Here is a 22,375-nt window from a genome sequence, read left to right on the forward strand (position 1 = left end):
TGGCACTTGCATCCACAATGACTATTGCCCAGTGGCACTTGCATCCACAATGACTATCGCCCAGCGGCACTTCCATCCACAATGACTATCGCCCAGTGGCACTTGCATCCACAATGACTATCGCCCAGTGGCACTTCCATCCACAATGACTATCGCCCAGTGGCACTTCCATCCACAATGACTATTGCCCAGTGGCACTTGCATCCACAATGACTATTGCCCAGTGCACTTCCATCCACAATGACTATTGCCCAGTGGCACTTCCATCCACAATGACTATTGCCCAGTGGCACTTGCATCCACAATGACTATTGCCCAGTGGCACTTGCATCCACAATGACTATTGCCCAGTGGCACTTCCATCCACAATGACTATTGCCCAGTGGCACTTCCATCCACAATGACTATCGCCCAGTGGCACTTCCATCCACAATGACTATTGCCCAGTGGCACTTGCATCCACAATGACTATTGCCCAGTGGCACTTGCATCCACAATGACTATTGCCCAGTGGCACTTGCATCCACAATGACTATTGCCCAGTGGCACTTCCATCCACAATGACTATTGCCCAGTGGCACTTCCATCCACAATGACTATTGCCCAGTGGCACTTGCATCCACAATGACTATTGCCCAGTGGCACTTGCATCCACAATGACTATTGCCCAGTGGCACTTGCATCCACAATGACTATTGCCCAGTGGCACTTGCATCCACAATGACTATTGCCCAGTGGCACTTGCATCCACAATGACTATTGCCCAGTGGCACTTGCATCCACAATGACTATTGCCCAGTGGCACTTGCATCCACAATGACTATCGCCCAGCGGCACTTCCATCCACAATGACTATCGCCCAGTGGCACTTACATCCACAATGACTATCGCCCAGTGGCACTTACATCCACAATGACTATCGCCCAGTGGCACTTCCATCCACAATGACTATCGCCCAGTGGCACTTGCATCCACAATGACTATTGCCCAGTGGCACTTGCATCCTCAATGACTATCGCCCAGTGGCACTTGCATCCACAATGACTATTGCCCAGTGGCACTTGCATCCACAATGACTATTGCCCAGTGGCACTTCCATCCACAATGACTATTGCCCAGTGGCACTTCCATCCACAATGACTATCGCCCAGTGGCACTTGCATCCACAATGACTATCGCCCAGTGGCACTTCCATCCACAATGACTATCGCCCAGTGGCACTTGCATCCACAATGACTATCGCCCAGTGGCACTTCCATCCACAATGACTATTGCCCAGTGGCACTTCCATCCACAATGACTATTGCCCAGTGGCACTTGCATCCACAATGACTATTGCCCAGTGGCACTTGCATCCACAATGACTATTGCCCAGTGGCACTTCCATCCACAATGACTATTGCCCAGTGGCACTTCCATCCACAATGACTATCGCCCAGTGGCACTTCCATCCACAATGACTATTGCCCAGTGGCACTTCCATCCACAATGACTATTGCCCAGTGGCACTTGCATCCACAATGACTATTGCCCAGTGGCACTTGCATCCACAATGACTATCGCCCAGCGGCACTTCCATCCACAATGACTATCGCCCAGTGGCACTTGCATCCACAATGACTATCGCCCAGTGGCACTTCCATCCACAATGACTATCGCCCAGTGGCACTTCCATCCACAATGACTATTGCCCAGTGGCACTTGCATCCACAATGACTATTGCCCAGTGCACTTCCATCCACAATGACTATTGCCCAGTGGCACTTCCATCCACAATGACTATTGCCCAGTGGCACTTGCATCCACAATGACTATTGCCCAGTGGCACTTGCATCCACAATGACTATTGCCCAGTGGCACTTCCATCCACAATGACTATTGCCCAGTGGCACTTCCATCCACAATGACTATCGCCCAGTGGCACTTCCATCCACAATGACTATTGCCCAGTGGCACTTGCATCCACAATGACTATTGCCCAGTGGCACTTGCATCCACAATGACTATTGCCCAGTGGCACTTGCATCCACAATGACTATTGCCCAGTGGCACTTCCATCCACAATGACTATTGCCCAGTGGCACTTCCATCCACAATGACTATTGCCCAGTGGCACTTGCATCCACAATGACTATTGCCCAGTGGCACTTGCATCCACAATGACTATTGCCCAGTGGCACTTGCATCCACAATGACTATAGCCCAGTGGCACTTGCATCCACAATGACTATTGCCCAGTGGCACTTGCATCCACAATGACTATTGCCCAGTGGCACTTGCATCCACAATGACTATTGCCCAGTGGCACTTGCATCCACAATGACTATTGCCCAGTGGCACTTGCATCCACAATGACTATCGCCCAGTGGCACTTCCATCCACAATGACTATCGCCTAGTGGCACTTGCATCCACAATGACTATTGCCCAGTGGCACTTGCATCCACAATGACTATCGCCCAGTGGCACTTGCATCCACAATGACTATCGCCCAGTGGCACTTGCATCCACAATGACTATCGCCCAGCGGCACTTGCATCCACAATGACTATCGCCCAGCGGCACTTGCATCCACAATGACTATCGCCCAGCGGCACTTGCATCCACAATGACTATCGCCCAGCGGCACTTCCATCCACAATGACTATCGCCCAGTGGCACTTGCATCCACAATGACTATCGCCCAGTGGCACTTCCATCCACAATGACTATCGCCCAGTGGCACTTCCATCCACAATGACTATCGCCCAGTGGCACTTGCATCCACAATGACTATTGCCCAGTGGCACTTGCATCCACAATGACTATTGCCCAGTGGCACTTGCATCCACAATGACTATCGCCCAGTGGCACTCACATCCACAGTAATGAAGTGCTTTGAGGGGCTGGTGTTGAAGCGTATCAGCTCCTGTCTGAATAGCGACTTGGATCTGCTCCAAGACTGTGTGACTAAGCACAGCTCCAACACCATATATAAGTTTGCTGATGACGGCACTGTTGTGGGCAGTAAAGGAGGTGATGAATCAGCAAACAGGAGGGAGATTGAAAACTTGGCTGAGTGGTGTAATAACAACAACCTCTCACTCAATGTCAATAAGACCAAGGAACTTATTGTAGATTTTAGGAGATGGGAACCAGAGGTCCACGAGGCAGTAATCATTGGAGGATCAGAGGTGGACAGGATCAATAACTTTAAATTCCTGGGTGTCTCCATCTCAGAGGGCCTGTCCTGGATCCATCATATAAATATTATAGTGAAGCAAGTGGCTCTACTTCCTCAGGAGTCTGTGGAGGTTCGGCATGTCATCGAAAACCTCGGCAAACTTCTATGGATGTGTGGTGGAAAGTGTGCTGACTGGCTGCATTATGGCCTGGTATGGGCACATCAATGCCTCGGAGTGGAAAATCTTACAAAAGGTAGTGGGTTCAGCCCAGTACATCACGGGTAAAACCCTCCCAGCCATCGAGCACATCTACATGAAATGTTGCCGTTGAAAAGTAACATTCATCAACAAAGATGCTCACCACCCAGGCCATGCCCTTTTCTCACTGCTGCCATCAGGTAGAAAGTACCGGTGCCTCAGGACTCACACCACCAGATTCAACAGTTACTACCCCTCAACCATCAGACTCTTGAACAAAAGGGGAAAGCTACACTCATTTCAGATCTCTGTTTATATTATTATTTCATGCTTGTTATTTATTGCTATTTATTTATATCTGCATTTGCACAGTTTGTTTACAGTTTATAGTTCCTATAGTTCCTGATGCTCACAGTTACAGTTCTATAGATTTCCAGAAAAAGAATCTCAGGTTTGTATGTGGTGACATGTATGTACTCTGATAATAAATTTTACTTTGAACTTTGAACTACTCTACACTGGAGTTTACCATGTATCACTGATTGAAGAATGGGAATACAAGAAACAGATAAGCTGACAAAAGGTTATGTAAACTATTCTGTATTTTTCACTAAATGGTGATTAGCTTTTAAAATCACAACCTACTGAAAAGAAGTTGTGTTTAACTTTAAAAAGCCAGATTATTTTAAAAGCTAGTTATCTTGTTCCAAATCACAGAAAATTATTTCTATTATTTAGAAATAAATAGAAAATGACACTAGAAATAAAGGCTTCTTTGCAGTTTAAAGAATCACAAATCTAAAGGCCAAACAAAAGTTTGACAATCTAAAACTCTAATTTTGTTTCTCTCACAAAGCATTTTCTTTTTTAAAATAATTCAACCTTCTTTGAGGTGTTAATTCATTGCTTTTCTTGGATGGAATCAGACCAAGCACAAAGTGCAGAAAATGCTGGTCATTTCCCGTTACTTGCAGTTTTTATTGCGAATTCTGCATTTTGGGCTTTGGGAATCTTGATCTTAAAAGATTCCCCCCACATTATTTCTTCTGTTGTCAAGTCACTGTAAAATTTGCACTAAAGGACAGGAAGGAAAGATGCACAGTTGCTCATTTTTCTATTTCTATTGTTAATGGGATTTAATGAGAATTACATCAACTGTTTGCTTTGCTAAGGCAGTTCAGGAAATTCCAAATGATAAGATTCTGCGCATCACCCCCAGGGGCGAATGAGTACAAAACCAGTTGATACTATTCGCTACTCATTGAAAAGGTTTTCTTTAGTTTTAGGAATCATGCAAATCCAGTGAGAACGACGGAGCTCAGATCAGTTCAAAATTCTCCTTCAAAATGTTTAAACACACACATACTACAACACAGGAAATTCTTCTAAAAGGTTCTTAAAAATTCCAATATCTCAAAAACTTTTTGTTCTGTATAGGACTAAACTTTACAGTTTTCACCTCCGTCCTGACTTCCACACTGGACACCCAAATTATGCACAAAGAAAATCACACTATTCAAAAACTTTATTACAATTCAAAGAACAAAGTATGTCATTTATTTGTGCTATTCCTATGCTTTTCAATCTGAAGTATTAAGTTCTTATTGTATGTTTAAAGTCTTAAACTGTGCACACAAAAAATATTCTAAACCAATCCAAGTAAACAAGCAAACTGAAAAAATTGGAACCTTAAATGAGAAATACTAAAAGATGATTCATTATAGCTAATGAAGCAAAACAATAAAGTGCCTTCTGAGGACAAATCTTTCATGGAAATTGGAAAATGAGGAAGAATTACACCACAAAAAGGAAATAAGTAAATGATATATAAAAGATGATCCCAGGGAATTAAATGAGAACTATTTAATCAAAATAGTGACAGTCTGCATCATTGTTCTTTTACAGGTTCTGACTAACAAGCAATGCACTTCTAATGAAGCGAGAGAGACCATTCAGCCCATGGTCCCTTTGCCTCCTCTCCCCTTACATTGCACGCACGTGTCTGTATATATCTCTCACTAGATATATGAACACACACACGCATCAACTTCTGTCTGACTTTATTTGCTATTAACCTATGGTATAGGTCCTATACCACTAGATAACCTACGTCAGCCACTTAAACTACCAGGTTTTCTAGGAATCCCATGCTTCTAAATTCATTTTAGCCAATTTCTCTTCTGTTACATACATCAGATGTAGTGTGGTCACTGCTGACTGTGGCCTAACAGTGCACCATAATGTCAGGGCGCAGAGCGTCAGGGAAGAGGTGGAACACTCAGGGGAAAGTGCTTTTTATGTAAAAGGCTCTTAATAATTATCCATCTCTAGAGTGGCTCACTCTACATCAGGAACGTTGGAACAATATGGAGAAGGGCAGCCCATAACTACAAGGTCAGATGGGCTCTAAAGTCTGAATAGGTTGGGCTGGGCTCAGTGGTGGGCATGGATCATGGCCTGGGTGAGTGTCTGCAAACAGTTTCTCTGAATATTTAGGCTTCAAATGCATCTTAGGTTGGGTCTTATACAGACTAGGACAAGCTTCTGCAGCTTTTATTACTCAACCTCCAGTCAGCAAATACCCCGTGTTCCCATCACTGGATGCCCCAGCCATTCATCTTAAGGTGCAAACTCCTTCGTACACCCAGATAAAATCATGAAGTTTTTTGACGCTGGAAAATCCTCATCTTTTACCTCCTGCACTTGTGCAGAGAAATGCCCTGAAAATTAACAAGTAATCCCTGCCAAATCTAGGACAATGGTACCTTTGTCTCCTTGTATGAAACTGGTGAGCTGTGCACACCCGTTGGGCTTGACGGTTGGAAGTTTGTAAGATGGAGCTGCAGCATGGCTAGAAGCACCTCTGGTTCTGTGGGCTGAAGGGCCACTCTCGTGGAAGGAGAGATAAAGTGCCCAAGACTGATAGTGAGAGGCTGACACAGGTCAGCAGTGGCTGATATCCACCATGCAACCAACAGAGTCTAAGGTTGATACTATGGATGAGACTAGAAAAAGGTAAGAACTGAGAGTACTCAAAATATATTGTATTAGTTGCTGAACATGCCCGTTTCCCCTTACACCTCCTCTTTGTGATTTTCTTGTTATCCCAGTTCTGTTGGTGACCTTGGTTGCAAAAGAAAATTTTTCGTATTACTTCTTCTGTTGACAAGTTTGTATCAGAGATCTGGCCAGTTTCACGTAAGGAAGTAAAGGCAGGAATGTCCTGTTGGCAAACATTACAATAACCAAGCTATTTCTTTATGCAACTTCAGGTCCAACCACCAGATGCACTGACCTCAGGATCATTAATGGAAGCAATGAATATTGGGCCACTGGTCCAGAATTATTTGCTTTACCCAACTGCCCAAACCCAAAAATTATTCCTGTATGTGTTCAAAAAGTATGCCGAAAGGAAAATTTTAAATCAATATAATCTGAGCTAATCTACATTAGACCACAGGTTTATCATCCTGATGTATTCATTGCTTACTTTTGTAGCCTTTGAAGTGAATGAAATCCATCTTTGCAGTGCTTTAGAATGGGCTCTCTCATTCCATAGCAGATGATTCTGCTATCAAGATGATAGGGCTGCTTTATCATGGATGTCAGGAGCCAGTCTACAGACTTTGGTCTCCTTCGATTCATGCTACCAAACAACATTATCTACAGTGGACCAACTACACTAAACACTGGAGGAACTCAAGGTCAGAGGATCTTAGTCCAAATAAAGAGTCTTAATCTGACACATCAGTTATCCATTTCCCTCCATAAACGCTGTCTGGCCCACTTGGTTCTTCAGCGATTTTGTGTTGCTCCAGATTCCAGCATCTACAGGATCATGTCTCTATGTTACCTACAATAGAACCTTTTTGATTAAACAAAGAGAGAGGACATGATGGTAATATAAACTTTAGTAGATGACTATGGACAACTCTTTTTGAGAAAGTGCACTCAAACAGCATACAGAATTTCACTGGAAATATATAAAGTATGATGTAAGGAAATAGTGTAAACTCCAAATGATGTTAATGACAAAATTATAAGTTTAGCATTTGAATAAACCTGACATATTGAGGAAAGTAACTCACTGTATTTTCCTGAGGTACATTATTGAATTTTCTATTCAAGGTCCATATCTGTGCAATTACACACACTGTGTAATTCCTTTCCTACAGCTAACTGTTCTGCTCCAGACTAGGAGGCTTTATGCATTGAATTTAAACAGGCAAAGGGAGTTTGAATCACCTAAGATGTTTCTCAGTTAAATGGAAATGTGGACACAGCTGCTCACAACTTAAGGTATGTATATGCAACCTTTTCTTTCAAAAAAAGAGACTCAGACAGTTTGAAACAAAACATTAAAATGGGTTTCCAACTGTATACTGTATAAACGAGGCTTGACAAAATGATCCCAACTAGTTTAAAGGAGGTTGTCAAGCTGGGTATTCTCTCTTACAATTTCTGTCCCCTCCCATTTTCCACAAAGAGGGATAACTGCTAATTCAGACCAAAGCAGATGCTGGTGTAAACTAAAGCCATCCCCATGTAAACTACCACTGCCCCATAGCTCTTTAACAACCTCAACATCACACCAAAGCTAATGATGTATGTTTGAAAAATCATTGTGGCTCTGTAAGAGAGGACAACAAGGACAAGCAATATACCTGGAACTTTACTAGTCTAAAAACAGTACCCATTTATTCATAGAAAAATATTGCCCTTTGAAACCATGCTATTTAAAGGGCCAACTGTCTACTGCATTCTTTATTTCACTTAGATTTATGACTTTCTATGGCCTCAACTACAGCCTTACCTGTGTCTTAACTGCTTCATCTGTGGGAACCAGGTTCACAGTCTTCTCAAGATTCCTAACTCAGGCTACTGCTGTGATCTCTGCCACACCTCACAGTCTGCTGCTCACTGCTGCAGGAGGGACATCCCCTTAAGTTTATTACCTAGGGAGAGGAGACTTCATCCACTTTGCCTTTAGCCCGCAGGGAAACTGCCATAAGAACTCAAGTGCAACTGGGTACCTTGGAGCCAGCTTCCCTCGTGTACCTACATAGATCTCCCTGTCAAGTTCCTGCCAAAAGCACCTGGATGAAACCATGAACATTTTCTGCTCTTTCCTTGCATGGTACCGCTCTTCAGTAGCCTGACCAAATCCCTCAAGAGCGGACATTGACATAAATGTGATAGAATTGAAGAGTCCAAGATCCAAGGACACAGCCTTTGAATAAAGGGCCATCCTATAACACAGAGATGAGGTAAAACAGTAGAATTCATTGACAAGAGGGCTGTCGAAACCAAGTGGGTTTAAGGCAGAGATTGATAGATTCTTGATTGCTAAAGAGGTTAAGGGTAGGTACAGAAGGTGGGAGAATGGGCTTGAGAGAAAGAAAACTCGGTCATGATTGAGTGGCAGAGCAGACTCAATGGGCTGAATAGCCTAATTCTGCTTCTACGTTTTATGGTCTTAACCCCTGAGCAATTTGACACTCAGTCCCAACACCGTAGCATCCACTCATTCAGTAGCACCATCACCCTATTGCTGGATGAGAGCAGCTTGCATTATGTTACACCCATTTAAGAGTTGCCAGCAAAGATCACCTGTATTAGGCTACAGGATGACAACTGGGAGAATACACACTAAACCATTAGGGAACAGCAGGTTGAAACCAACAGCGTTCTTTTCATGTGTTATACAGGGAAGCCCTACAAAGCTGTTCTGTGAACCTCCCAAATGAAGTCCGTGCCCTTTATGTGCCATTTTTAACAAGTAGGATTAGAGTGACCCAGAATGACAAAAGTAAACAATCACTGCCAACTCCTTGGTGAAAACAAGTTCTGGTTTTGCACTACTGTTGGGGTCTTTTGGTAAAGTTTTCTGGTGGAACATCATAAGACCAGAGGAGAAGAATTAACCTACTTGGCTTATCAAATCTGCTTTGCGTTCAATCATGGCGGATATTTTTTTCCCCAACCCTATTCTCCCACCTTGTCCCTGTAATTCCTAACCCCTTACCGATCAACAATCTATCAGTCTGCCTTCAATACACCCAACGATGCCCTCCCCAGTCCTGAGTGATAACAAGTTCCAGTGATTCATCACCCTCAGACTGAAAAAATTCCTCCTCATCCCACTTTTAAAGGGACGTTACTTTATTCAAAGGCTGAGTCCTCAAAACCAGTGCTTGGGCAAACAAAAAACTCTTACCAAAACATCAATTGTTTAATTTCATGGTAGATGCAACAACACCCAGACAAGTACACAATATTGTTCCACTTGGCATTAACCTCATATTTTAGAAACAGTGTTGTTTTTAATGGAACTGTACAGAGGATTTTGAAGTCACTGTGCGACCCAAGGTCCTTGCAATCAGCTTCGTTTAACTGGCATGCGGAGAATCACAGGATGTGCTGGGGTGGGGCCACAGATGTAAGCTTTTAAAAATCTGCCCCAGAAAACCAAATATACTATATTTTTGTACATGACCATGTTGCTTTCCCGGAGCAATCAAAGGCAAATGATCCAAATAATGACTGATCTCACAGTGAGTAGACAATTTCTCATAAGCAGCTCACTGTCCAGTAAACAACTGCATCTTTGAAAATGATTAAGGCAACTTCTGCCACCAAGCCTGGAGTGTCAGCAACTATGCTCCTTGCTCTTCTGCGAAACTTTAATAAGCACATTCTAACTTACTCTTGTGAGGAATCGGTGCCTGTGTATCCAGGTGCCAAGGTTCAGTGATCATTACAAATCCCTTGCAGCAGCAGCTAACTTTTCAACCCTTAGTGCTGTCATTGCCCTCCATACTATTTTACAACCCGTTTTGAAAAGTGACATTCTGGAAAGTAGGATGGAATGGAGAAAAAGAAAAATCTAGGTTTTGCCACTCAGTGCACATTTTCATAACTAGAAGTGAAACTGATCTCTTAAAGTGATTCTAAGACAAAAACGTACATCTTCGCAACATTTGTAAAATGCCCATCTGCTTCTAAAACTCCATTTACTGTACGAGCATGGTTTTGATCTGCCATTTAAAGAAATATTAAACTCCTCTAAGAAGCCCCACACTCCCCAGAGAGTTACCTTTTAATGAAATTGAGTTATGTTTCAAGCAGACTGCTCATTATTCCAGGGGTTTTGAATATTTGTGTATATTGGTGTTCTGTATTGCAATTCACCTAATTCCATGGCTTCCACATAAAGGACTGCTTTACTTTGTAAGGCTCCATTAAAGAACGATCTGTCGTCTCTGCATGGGTTCGATCCCCCTTCATGCATGTGACCATGAAATCAAGCTGACAGTCCAACCTTGCACTGAGCAGTCTAGAACTTCTATCGCCCAAAGCAATGCTTCCAATTATTAAGTGAAAAATGCAATCTATAGAGTATTCCCTCTTGCCTATAACATGCATTTGTACTGAGGCCGCTGGGCACTGGCGGAGGTGTCAATCAATTGAAAGTGGAATACTGATGTCAGTCTTGAAAAATTACACAATCCATACCCACCTTGAAAACTGTGCCGGCCTCAGACAACAGAACAGGCTTTTAGTAAAGACACCGTCATACCTGGCCCCACGTCCTTGAGTTGCTTGAACAAATGAACTGACATAAATCTGAATGTCCCCAAGAGGTGGCATAGTGGTTAGCACAACGCTTTACAGTACATGTGAGCCAGGTCAATTCCCGCCACTGTCCTGAAAGGAGTTTGTACGATCTCCCCGGGACCGCCTGGCTCTCCTCCCGGTGCTCCAGTTTTCTCCCACAGTCCAAAGAGTTACTGATCTGTACCTCAACTGGGCATTGTAAACAGTCCTGTGATTAGGCCAGGGTTAAGTTGAGCGTTGCTGGGCCACACAGCTCAAAGGTCCAACACCGTGCTGTATCTCAATAAATAAATAAAATCGATCTTGCAGACCAGAATAATTCATGTGCTCACCTCCTACTGTGCATTGGCTCACTGGCTGTCAGAGGTTCACAGACTCTGGTCCCAGCACTGGGAGATGTACTCTCAAAGATTTTAAGAGCTGTTACCAATGACAGGAGATCAAGCAACAGCAAAATGTAGGCTCTACACGTCTCTGCTGTCAGAGGCTTTTGAGCAATAAACTACAGTGGGCTTAAAATTGAAGATCTTACTGCACGAGTCACTTACCTAATGTAGATGTGAAAGTACTCCCCTGCTGCCCTTCAATGAATTGACTACATTCTCCGTGTAGCATGAGAAGGACATTCTATCCTGGGCCTTTCGGATGAGATTACAGCAAAGATGCTGTGTTCTCTGGCAACATCATTTCTAAGATCAACAAAGATCCTGCTGATGTCTTGGCTAGCACCAATTACCAAGTTAACATCAGTAAGGTAAATTGTCTGTTCATCATCATGTTACTGCTCATGGAAATTACTGTATGCACAATTGGCTGCTGAGGTTCCCACAAACAGTGTCTACACTTCAAAAGCACTTTACTGGTTGTTGAGAGGTTAGTGATATCACGAAAGGCATCATAAAAACAGAAGGCATGTCTTTTTAGTCACATTGTTACACATGAGTCAGGGATTTGGAATTCCTTTTCATGCATTATGAGAGAAGTAGAGTCCTTGGAAATCGATTTAGGATGCTGCTTGAAATGGAACAGTCATGCTAAGATGGAGGAGTGTAAGGAATATAGAATTGGGACACCAATGAAGGCATAGATCAATGAAGGGTACTTACAGCCTTATTCCATGAGAGCCCAGTGGGGTGGTACTCCTTGATGTAGGCCTGAAGTTCTGTCCAGATACTGAGGAAGGATTTGACCCATTCTACATGTTTCTTGTCACTGTAGTTGAAGAAAATTTAATAGAACAATGGAGATTAATTCATTGAGAATTCAGCCAAAGTTGTTTAACTTGAAGATGGACTTTAAACGACAGTAAACTTCCCATTTCATACCAAGCAAAGTATCAAAACAATATCAGACACTGAGCATAGTTTTGAAATTGTTGGTAACAGTATGTGCCTTAAAAAGTACAGTTTTAAACTAAGTGGACATGAGGGAAAACTTATGACCACTTTTAAAAACAACCTTGGCCTTTAAATGATAATGTCCAAATATAATGCTAACACTTCTAGAAATGGTGAAGGGAAAAATTTAGAAGCTAAAGTTGGCGAGTGGAAGAATCAGCAAATTAAGCTATATATATTGCGTATCCATACATGCATATGCAGAAGACTTTGTCAACAAGGCAACAAGGTTGTATAGCATATCCCTTGTTGAGATAACCCTAATAATGGCAGAAGTAGTGAGGGAAGAGAAAATGGGGAAAGACAATGATGAGCCAAAAAATGCTGGAAACTGTTTACTGGCTAATTACCAAATCTAGAGATTAGAGAGAGGTCGTACTAGATCATACATACTACTGCAGATATAGTTGCAAAATGACTCTTTGCTCTAGATCTATTTAAAACCAAGGGCAGCAGCTATTCCTAGATAACCAACTAAAAAAAAATAATTCTATGGGAGAATCATTTAGGCATCCAAGCCAACAAGAAACCTTCATTCCTGCAAATGATAGACTGTCATTTACTAATGTCCACAGAAAAAATTCTGAAGAGTTATGGGAGGATTCACGTGTTTGATGCCTGGGAATCCCGTTCATAGAAAGGGGGCTAAGCCCAAGGCCAAGTGCTGGGTTTATTATCTATTACCAGTCATTGGGAATCAAAGATTCAGACATTGCTGCTGGAGAATAATTGGCTATTATCTTCAATTCTTAGAGGAAGATGTTTACGTTTCTTTGATCACTATTGGAGAAAATAATCAGAATATTTCCAGAATGAGGCCAACTATTTCTGCTCTCATTACTTAAAGGATTAATTTTTAATTTAGAAGCCTAGCGTAGAATGCACTGCACTATACCATTAGCCACAACCTCCCTCCTTCAACTGCTGGGACCTGGGAGCGATTTGCTCATCACACTGCTGCCATGCTGCCAGGGGAACCTTCCCCCACTCACCACCCCCCCTCCCCGGAATAACAGGTGGGTGTAGTGTATATTTCATGATTTTGTAGTTTTGGATGAGATGAAATGGTTTTCTCATTTTAAAAGCAACAAGGAACTCAACTGTCTGCACTTGAGAAGTATCAACCTGCCTATAAATATTATTCCTGCACTGGTTGGGGTGCAAGGGATGATCCTGGCTACACTAAGGCATGCAGAACCATCCAAAAACACTGTACAATCAGTGCCCAAGCAAAAAGCCTGACCAACTTTGAGTTTATTGTCACATGCAAAAGTACACCTATGCACAGATGCAGTGAGATATTTACTTGCAGCTGCATCATCAACATATGGCATTAAAGGAACTAGATTCAGAACACAAGAATATAAGAAACACGAGCAGGGTAGGCTATCTGGCCCATCGAGCCTGCTCTGCCATTGACCATGGCTGAACTGGCTTTGGACTCAGCTCCACTTCCCTGCCTATTCCCTTTAACCCGCAAAAGCCCTGTTATGCAAAAAGCTATCTGACTGTGCATTCAATATATTTGAGGCCAGGCAGAGAATTCCACGGATTCACTACCCACTGGGAAAAGTAAATTCTCAACTCCTAAATCTATTTCCCTGAATCTTGAGGCTACATTTCCTATATCTAGTCTCACTTACGAGTGGAAAGAACTTTCCTGCCTCCATCTTATCTATAAAATCCTTTCTCATTATCCTGAATTCCAGTGGGTATAGTCCCAGGCAACTACAATTAATTCTCTCTTTAAAGTACAGCATAAATTTAACAAATTATATAAGAACTGTGCAAGAAATAAACAAGCTCATTGTAGTGCAGCACATATCTTTCAGTTCCGGATGTGTGACAATGCACAGGGTGAGTAATGAAAGGATCTGTTAGCCTGGGACATGAAGACACCCTTCCACTCTGACCAGCCCTGAAATAATATCAATGGTAGTAAAACATGTTGATATTGCATCAAATCAGATTGTTTTCATTTCTGTAGCTTAAAAAAAAGACAAACAAAAGAGAATCATTTCATCTCACTCAGGAAAACCATGAAACCATACATGCCACATAAAATGGAGGAGGGGAAATATCTGCTTTGGTAATGAACTACATTGCTCAGTTCAGTATTAAACTGTGTGGTGCATTTAGTGTTCGGAGAAGCCTTTGATCTCCACAGGCTATAAACAAAGCCACACGCGCGCACACAATTAAATGCCAATGTAGAAAATGGCTAAGGAATTTTTTTTTAATTCCTTCCAATTACTGAAATAGGAAATTGAGACATTTTCTGCTGGCTCCCTGAAACTGGTCACCAACTGCACCTGTTGTACAGGCTGTCGGTGAATGACTAATGCTCTAAAGGGACTTGTTCAGAAGGGTTCAGACAGCCGAGTTCTTAAGCACGTGTCAGATGGTGGACAGCCCAGAACGATACACAGCATTTCCTTTGTCTTAAGTACAAATGAAAAATGTAATCCACACCCTCGGCTGCATGCATAAAAAATTCACAACAAAAGAGCACTTGTATCAAGATCTTGGGCCTAAAATGATTGAGATTTGTCTACAAGCAGAATTAGGATTCACTTGGCTAACTTAGCAGTTTTGGAATCTGACTCTCAATTACATTACATTTTCAGAAATTGTAAGAAGAGTTTTTGCTTACTAGATGCTATAAGTATGAGAGAAACAAGAAAGCAATCTCATTTAATTACTCTACCAGGATATGAAAACATCTAAAAACATTTCTTGTTTTAAAAGAAACAACTTGCACACCTAACATTTAACACCTCTCCCTAACTGCCCTTGAGAAAGTGCTGCAGTCCCAGATGGGATGCAGCTTTGCAGTTCAGGTTAAGTTCTCATTCAGTGGTGCCCATCCAAGACGCCAGTGGGAGGGAATTCAACTCTCTAAGTTAAGGCTCAAAACCTAACACGCTCACAGGCTGATTTTACTAAGTCACCTGGGCATGGAGTGCCTTTGTCATCTCTGGATTCAGTGCCTAGGTCAATGTTAGGTGATGTCTGATACTATCCTTACAATTGCAGTTGACAGATATAATTAGCATGGTGAACAAATTTAGTAGGTGGGGAAAAAAAAGTAACCACAATTATGGGAGTCTGGAGTCTGGGACACATTCAGTGGACAAAGTGGGGCTTCTCCCCTAAAAAAATATCATTCAGTTGTAACAATCCACTTCTTTCAAAGCCAGCCAAACTTATGGATTTCTTCCCCATTTCCAATTTAGTAAACTTAACTTACTAACTGGCAACATAATCACAAGACTGCCATTTAATTAAAATACTGGAAACACTGCCAGTTACGCAATGCCAATGGAAGTAAAATAAAGTCAGTATCTGAGAGAAGGATATGGCAATGAAAACATACTCTCCATTGATGCTGTCTGAACTGCTGAACAGTTCCAACATTTTTTCCTTTAGTTTTTGACTCACAAACTTATTCTGCTTTCATTTCTATGTTTGACTTTAACCTGCTCAGTTGAAAATGAAGGGGAATCAACATCTCATAAGGCAGGGGTCCCCAACCTTTTTCGCACCGCGGACCGGTTTAATATTGACAATATTCTTGCGGACCGGCCAACTGTGAGGGGAGGGGTGGTGTTCAAGTAGGGTTAAACTCACCTCTACATGTCTTTTACAGTTAGGGTTGCCCAATTTCTCACTCCCAATTAAGGAACAAAAGTAGTAGTCAAATCCTGGGACATTTGTGTTTACCCTGAGAAAGACTACCATGACCATGAACCCTTGCGCGGGCACCTGTGTGTGAATGCATGACGTGCACATGCGCGTCCCTGCCGATTTTTTTTTCCACAAATTGGTTTTGGCTTAATCTTTCCGACTATACTGTACATACATTATTTCTACTTTATATAGGCTGTGTATTTAGCATATTATTCCTGCTTTTACTATATGTTAGTGTTATTTTAGGTTTTATGTGTCATTTGGTATGATTTGGTAGGTTATTTTTGGTAGAGAACGCTTAAAAATTTTTCCCATATAAATAAATGGTAATTGCTTCTTTGCTTTATGACATTTCAGCACGAAAGGTTTCATAGGAACGCTCTATGTTAGCGGGGGAAATACGGGAGAAGGGCAGTCCCGTATGGGCCAAACCAATTTAGCCCAATATACGGGATGTCCCAGCAAATACGGGACAGTTGTCAACCCTATCATCAAGTTCAACAGTGCGTGACAGGGATTGAGGAAAAGGTGCGGCTGACGTATCGTTTCCTTGCGGCCCGGTAGCACATGCTTTGCAGCCTGGTACCGGTCCGCGGCCCGGGGACCGCTGTCATAAGGAACCTGTGCCTCGACACAAGTTCTAACCAGTTTTGCAACTTCAGTTACTTATTGACCAGTGAATCTGAGGATGAAGGTTAAGATTTCTCATCCATGACATACAGGAAGGAGGTAGTTACTGAAACTGGGTTTTCTTACAGACCTGCTAGTTGGGTGCAGGTGGAACTTGAGGTGACTAGCCAAGATCAGAGGGAAGCACTAATGTATTGATCTCTAAATGTTATCTTTCAAGCTCTTGTAACAGACACAGTACTGATGGGAACTAATCACTCAATACTGAATTGCACTTAATTTATTTTCAAAATATTTCGCTGTATTGGAATTCGTTCCTAATTTTAAGCCTTGCAGAACATGCAAACAGCAGATTTAAACAGAGTGCACCATTTGGACAGAAGGGTGAAGAAAGAAAACTTACATGTCCTTAAACTCCTTCAATACTCTGTTAGTATAGAAGGTGGCAGCATCATTCATCTCCTTAACAAAAGGACCTGGCTTAGGGGTCTAAGCCCACGATGAAACAGCAAAGAAGAGGGATGCAGAGAAAAGAGGAAGTTAGAAAGGGAAAACACATTAGGTTCACCTATTTATCAATACCACCCAGTTAAACAGCGAGTAAAGCAAATGCCACAAATCCCTGGTAGTTTGTTCAAGAACATTAAATGGCCATTTGACCGATCAGGCAAAAACCAACTCTTCAAAAGACTAACCAATCAAACTCTAAACCCAGAGTAAGATCCCTTAGCAATATACCACTAAAAAATATGAGATCAGATTAAAAACTTACTCCAAATTGTTAGGACTCCACAAGTCTATCAGAACAAATAAAAATATTGGAGTATTTAACAGGTACATTCAATGTCAGAGAATTGTATACAATAGGTATCCTGAAGTTTTTTATTACATCCTAGAATTCCTGAAATTACATTACTAATTGCTAACAGTTACATCACTTGGTTCCCAAGTCTCCGTGGCATGACAAAAACTAGCTTCAAAAATGGCTAATCTTATGGAGATGGTAGAAAAATATACAGTAGCAGCCTGGAGCAAGGCTGGAAGCTGAGAGTTACACAGGGACACGTAAGGCTGTACAGATTACAGGAAGTCACACAGGCCTAACTGAAAAACAAAAGCAAGAAAACAATGTTGGCTCATTAGCTTCAGGGGAAAATGTACAACCTGGTTGTGAGTAAGAGCTTATCTACAGGTTGGTATGGTTGAAAATTGTACAGGGGATGAACAATGGATATTATACTACTACTGCCAGAAAAATTTGTTTGGCAAATGAAAACACTGCCTAATAGTATGGAATTCAATTTCCCAGTGGGTGCTCAAACACCCAGAAATGGTCACAATATTACTGCACTCTGGGTTAATTTTTTTAAAACTTTAAAACATAAAAAAAAAATTAAATATAAAACATTAAAAAAAAAGACCTTAGCCACCAAGGCCATGCTCTCTTCTTGCTGCTGCCATCAGGAAGGTGGTACAGGAGCCTCGGGACTCTCTCCACCAGGTTCGGGAACAGTTATTACCCCTCAGCCATCAGGCTCTTGAAACAGTGAGGATAACCGCTCAATTTCACTCACCTCGTCACTGAACTGTTCCCACAGTCTATAGACTCACTTTTAAGGATTCGTTATCTCATGTTCTCAATATATACTGCTTATTTATTTAATATTATTTTTTATTTTACTTTGTATTTGCAGTATGTTTTCTTTTGCACATTGGTTGCTCATCTGTTCTGTTGGGTGATGTCTTTCATTGATTCTATTACGCTTCTTGGATTTACTGAGTATGCCCGCAAGGAAATGAATCTCAGGGTTGTACACGGTGCCGTACATGTACCTTGAACCATTTTTTGGAATAGTGCAAAGGAGTTTTATATGGTAATCCCTGTCATGTTTTCACCATTCCCTCCCAATTTTCCCCTCTCTGAAGTGGAATGCTCTGTCCTCAGACAAGGCCTCATCATTTTAACATGTTGGTTCTTAGCCTCCTGCCTTACCACAATGAGGCCACTCTCAGGGTGGAGGAGCAACATCTCATATTCTGTCTCGGTAGCCTCTAACCTGAAGGCAAGAACATAGATTTCTCTTCCCAGTATTTTGTTTCCTTTTCCACTCCCCTTCCCTCTTCTATTTCCCACTCTGGCCTCTTGCCTCTTCTCTACACCTGCCGATTACCTTCCCTGATGGCCCCACTTCCTCCCTTTCACCCATGATCCACTCTCCTCTCCTATCAGATTCCTTCTTCTCCAGCCCTTTACCTGGCTTTACCTATCACCTTCTCGCTTGTCCTCCTTCCCGTCTCTCCCCACCTTTTTATTCAGGTGTCTTCCCCCTTGCCATCCATCCCGATAGTGTCTTGGCCCTAAACATCAACTGTCTATTAATTTCCACAGATGCTCCTCCAGCATTTTGTGTGTGTTGTACGATAACCTAACTGCACATCCAGTTTCTGAAACTACATATTTGCCATTAAGCTTAAAAATTTGTCAACAACAATACATTAATTTGACTGTTTGCTTGCATGTCTAAAAATTCCAGAACTTTGTGCTAACATTTGTGTCCCATAAACTCAGTTTTCTGCTCCTGGACCTGCTAACTCCATAAATGAAATTTTTGTTTGAAAATTAGGAGTATGGAGAACATTACAATATTAGTAAGTGTGCTTTTGTGTCTTTGGTGTACAACAGCAATAGTGTATACACATACTTCAATCCAACTTGTCCTTGCCGATCAAGATGTCCACTAAACTAGCCCCATTTGCCCACATTTGGCCCATATCCCTCTTCATGAATCCATTCAAAGTTGTTTGCCAGTGTTTCTCAGGCCATGAATCCCATTAATTTTCAAGATGCTTATGCTGCCTGTAGCTCAGCTTCATCTGTCAACCAGCCAGGTTGTAAAAACAGGCTACAATAAACCTCTAACCTCACAATGCTCAGGCAGATCCTGCCAACATTCAAGAATCTAAAGCGAAGATAAATCTAAACACACTTTGCTTTGCAGTACAGATTATTAAACTGAAAATTGCTCACACTGAGCAAACTTAAACTTGACTCTGAAGCTAGCTCAACAGATAATGTCAATTAAATTTAATAAACGATTCGTAACAGAGGCAGGCGATTCGAGCAAATATTCAGATTTGCCACCATTGAATGGCACAGCTGTCAAAAGAGGTGAATAGCCAGTTCTATTTCCTATACATGCAGGATTATAAACTATAGTCATCACAAACAATTCTCATGTATTTTTTGGCAATCTAATCTCTATATTCCGGATGGTCAGAAAAACTTTAGCTTTCTTACTTTAAGCTTAAAAACTAACCGAGTTTCAATTGCATATTCTGGTAAATTTGCTGCAAATTATAAAAAAAAGCATTGAAAGCTTCTGTACAGTCTCTGTGTGCAGTTTAATCACGAAGCAAGTGGAGCTTGAGATTGCTACTGTTTGTCAGGGAGGAACTGGAAGCCATTGAATAGCACCATCTGACAGTACAGTATTCATTCAATAGTAAATCTGTCCACTTACCACTGCAACCCAGCCCAATGCTGCGATGCTTTCACTAACAGCTGACAGGTGGTTGAACAGCTTGCTACCACGGTTCTTCTCCCGAAAGTCCTGAATTTCCTGCATTTTATCAGACATGGGCTTGAGGAGCACATTCATCTCATTCTAGGGAAGAGAACGAGACAAAATGTTCAGTGGAGAAAAAATAAATCATTAGACACAATGGACCGAACACAACCGCTCTTATAAATCCTTGACTGCTCCTCTTCAATAGTCTACTGTACAATCAACTGTTAATCCTATGAAAGCTTAAATGTTGCCCATTTTTGGTGTAATAGCTCATTTTGAACATAAATATGCAGCTACTGAATGTATACAAATGCAAGAGACAATCACTGCTATATGGTTCAGAAAGTTCCATAACCATAATCATAGAAAAGTACAGCGCAGAAGCAGACCCTTTGGCCCATCTAGTCCATGCTGAACCATTTAAACTACCTATTCTCATCGACCATAGCCTTCCATACCCCTCCCATCCATGTACCCATCCAAACTTCTCTTAAACATTGAAATAGACCTCGCATGCACCATTTGCGCTGGCAGCTCATTCCACAGTCTCACAATCCTCTGAGTGAAGAGGTTTCAGCTCATGTTCCCCTTAAACTTTTCACCTTTCACCCTTAACCCATGAACTCAGGTTGCAGTCCCACCCAACCTCAGTAGAAAAAGCTGTTTGCCAGTTAATTTTAATTGTTGGTGGATAAACTTTTATATTAAACTGCAAAATGAATTAAGCAATCTCACATACTCACCTAAAGTAGTATTGTGGGCCTTGACCATAAAGTAGGCCTAAAGTAGGATGAAGGCCTACTGAAGCTTGAGAGCAACACACTACGGAGAAAGGCCTCCTCAGTATACTAGGCTCACGATGACCAACAAGTATCCATTTTTAATTGGAATATCCTAATCCTACCATAAATCATTTTAATCTCGCCATTTTAATCCACCCATCAGATTCTTCCACTCAACTACACATTTCGGGCAGTTTTACCATGCTCAGTCATCTAAGCAGCCTACATATTTGGGTTGTGGGAGGAAACCAGAGCTCCTGGAGAAAATCTAGTTGTCAGGGAGAACCTGTAAACATCAGCAACACACACAAAATGCTAGAGGAACTCAGCAGGCCAGGCACTATTTATGGAAAAAAAGTACAGTCGACATTTCGGGCCGAGACCCTTCAGCAGGACTCTACAGAGGTGCACTGGAATATTTTTTGCAATATCTGGACCCATACCAAAGGGAAAGGAGTTTCACAAGAATGATCCCAGCAATGAAAGGGTTAACAATATGAGGAGCTTTCGATGCCTCTCGGCCTATACTCAATGGGTTCACAAGGACGAGAGAGAATATTATTGAACTCGACTGCACCCTAAAATGGGGTGGGATGCACATGAAGAATGTGTTTTCATTAGTAGGAAAGCCTATAGCAGGGGTAGGCGACCTACAGCCCACAGGCCAGATCCGGCCCGCAAGCAAATATTCAGGTACTATGCTTATCCCGCCCGCAAGCGATTTTTCCTTATTCTGAGTGTTTCACACGACCACACTGATGGACATGCATGGCGTCTTGTTACACTGGCCCCACGTTTTGTTTTGTTCCAAAGCAAACACTGGAATATACAAATGACAGGAAGGCAGACTACATTATTAATATGTATTGGATACTCTCCATGCACCAGCAGGTTTTCAGATGGGATCATTCAAATTTGTAAACAGAAACAGCGTCAGTGTGTTTTAACAAGAAATCCACGCTAAATATCCAGATATTTACATGTGCTACGATACTTGGTGAATAACTTGCTTTTCTAAAATAAAATCAAAGAAAAAAAATTCCACTGGCAATGAATGCAAAGCGTAGGAAGGTAGACACTGAGTGCCGAAATTTCCAAGACACTTTGACACTAGATTACTTCTTCATCGAGCAAGCTGGGAAACCAGTTTGTCTCATTTGCCTAGAAAATGTTGCTGTGAAGAAGGTGGCAAATATCAGTCGACATTACGAGACCCGTCATAGTGGAAACTTTAACAAGTTTACTGGACAAGCAAGGAAAGGTGAAGCTGAGCGAATGAAGGCTAGTTTCAGAAAACAAACGTCAGTTTTTGCCAAGAAAAGCAGTGAA

General features: G+C 41.9%; 1 protein-coding gene across 2 annotated transcripts in view; it reads right to left on the reverse strand.

The window, feature by feature from the left end:
- The window catches only part of LOC134358030 (adenylyl cyclase-associated protein 2-like), a 199,508-nt gene that overhangs the window by 38,283 nt on the left and 138,850 nt on the right, over nucleotides 1-22,375 (reverse strand). For both annotated transcript variants that reach the window (XM_063069902.1, XM_063069903.1), the window contains exons 5-7: nucleotides 20,217-20,360; nucleotides 17,099-17,184; nucleotides 12,085-12,190 (exon numbers count right to left, since the gene is read on the reverse strand). In XM_063069902.1, the coding sequence (XP_062925972.1) occupies nucleotides 12,085-12,190; nucleotides 17,099-17,184; nucleotides 20,217-20,360 (336 nt within the window). The remainder of the gene's footprint in view (nucleotides 1-12,084; nucleotides 12,191-17,098; nucleotides 17,185-20,216; nucleotides 20,361-22,375) is intronic.

This window comes from Mobula hypostoma, chromosome 17, assembly GCF_963921235.1.
Source record: "Mobula hypostoma chromosome 17, sMobHyp1.1, whole genome shotgun sequence".
Classification (NCBI taxonomy): domain Eukaryota; kingdom Metazoa; phylum Chordata; class Chondrichthyes; order Myliobatiformes; family Myliobatidae; genus Mobula; species Mobula hypostoma.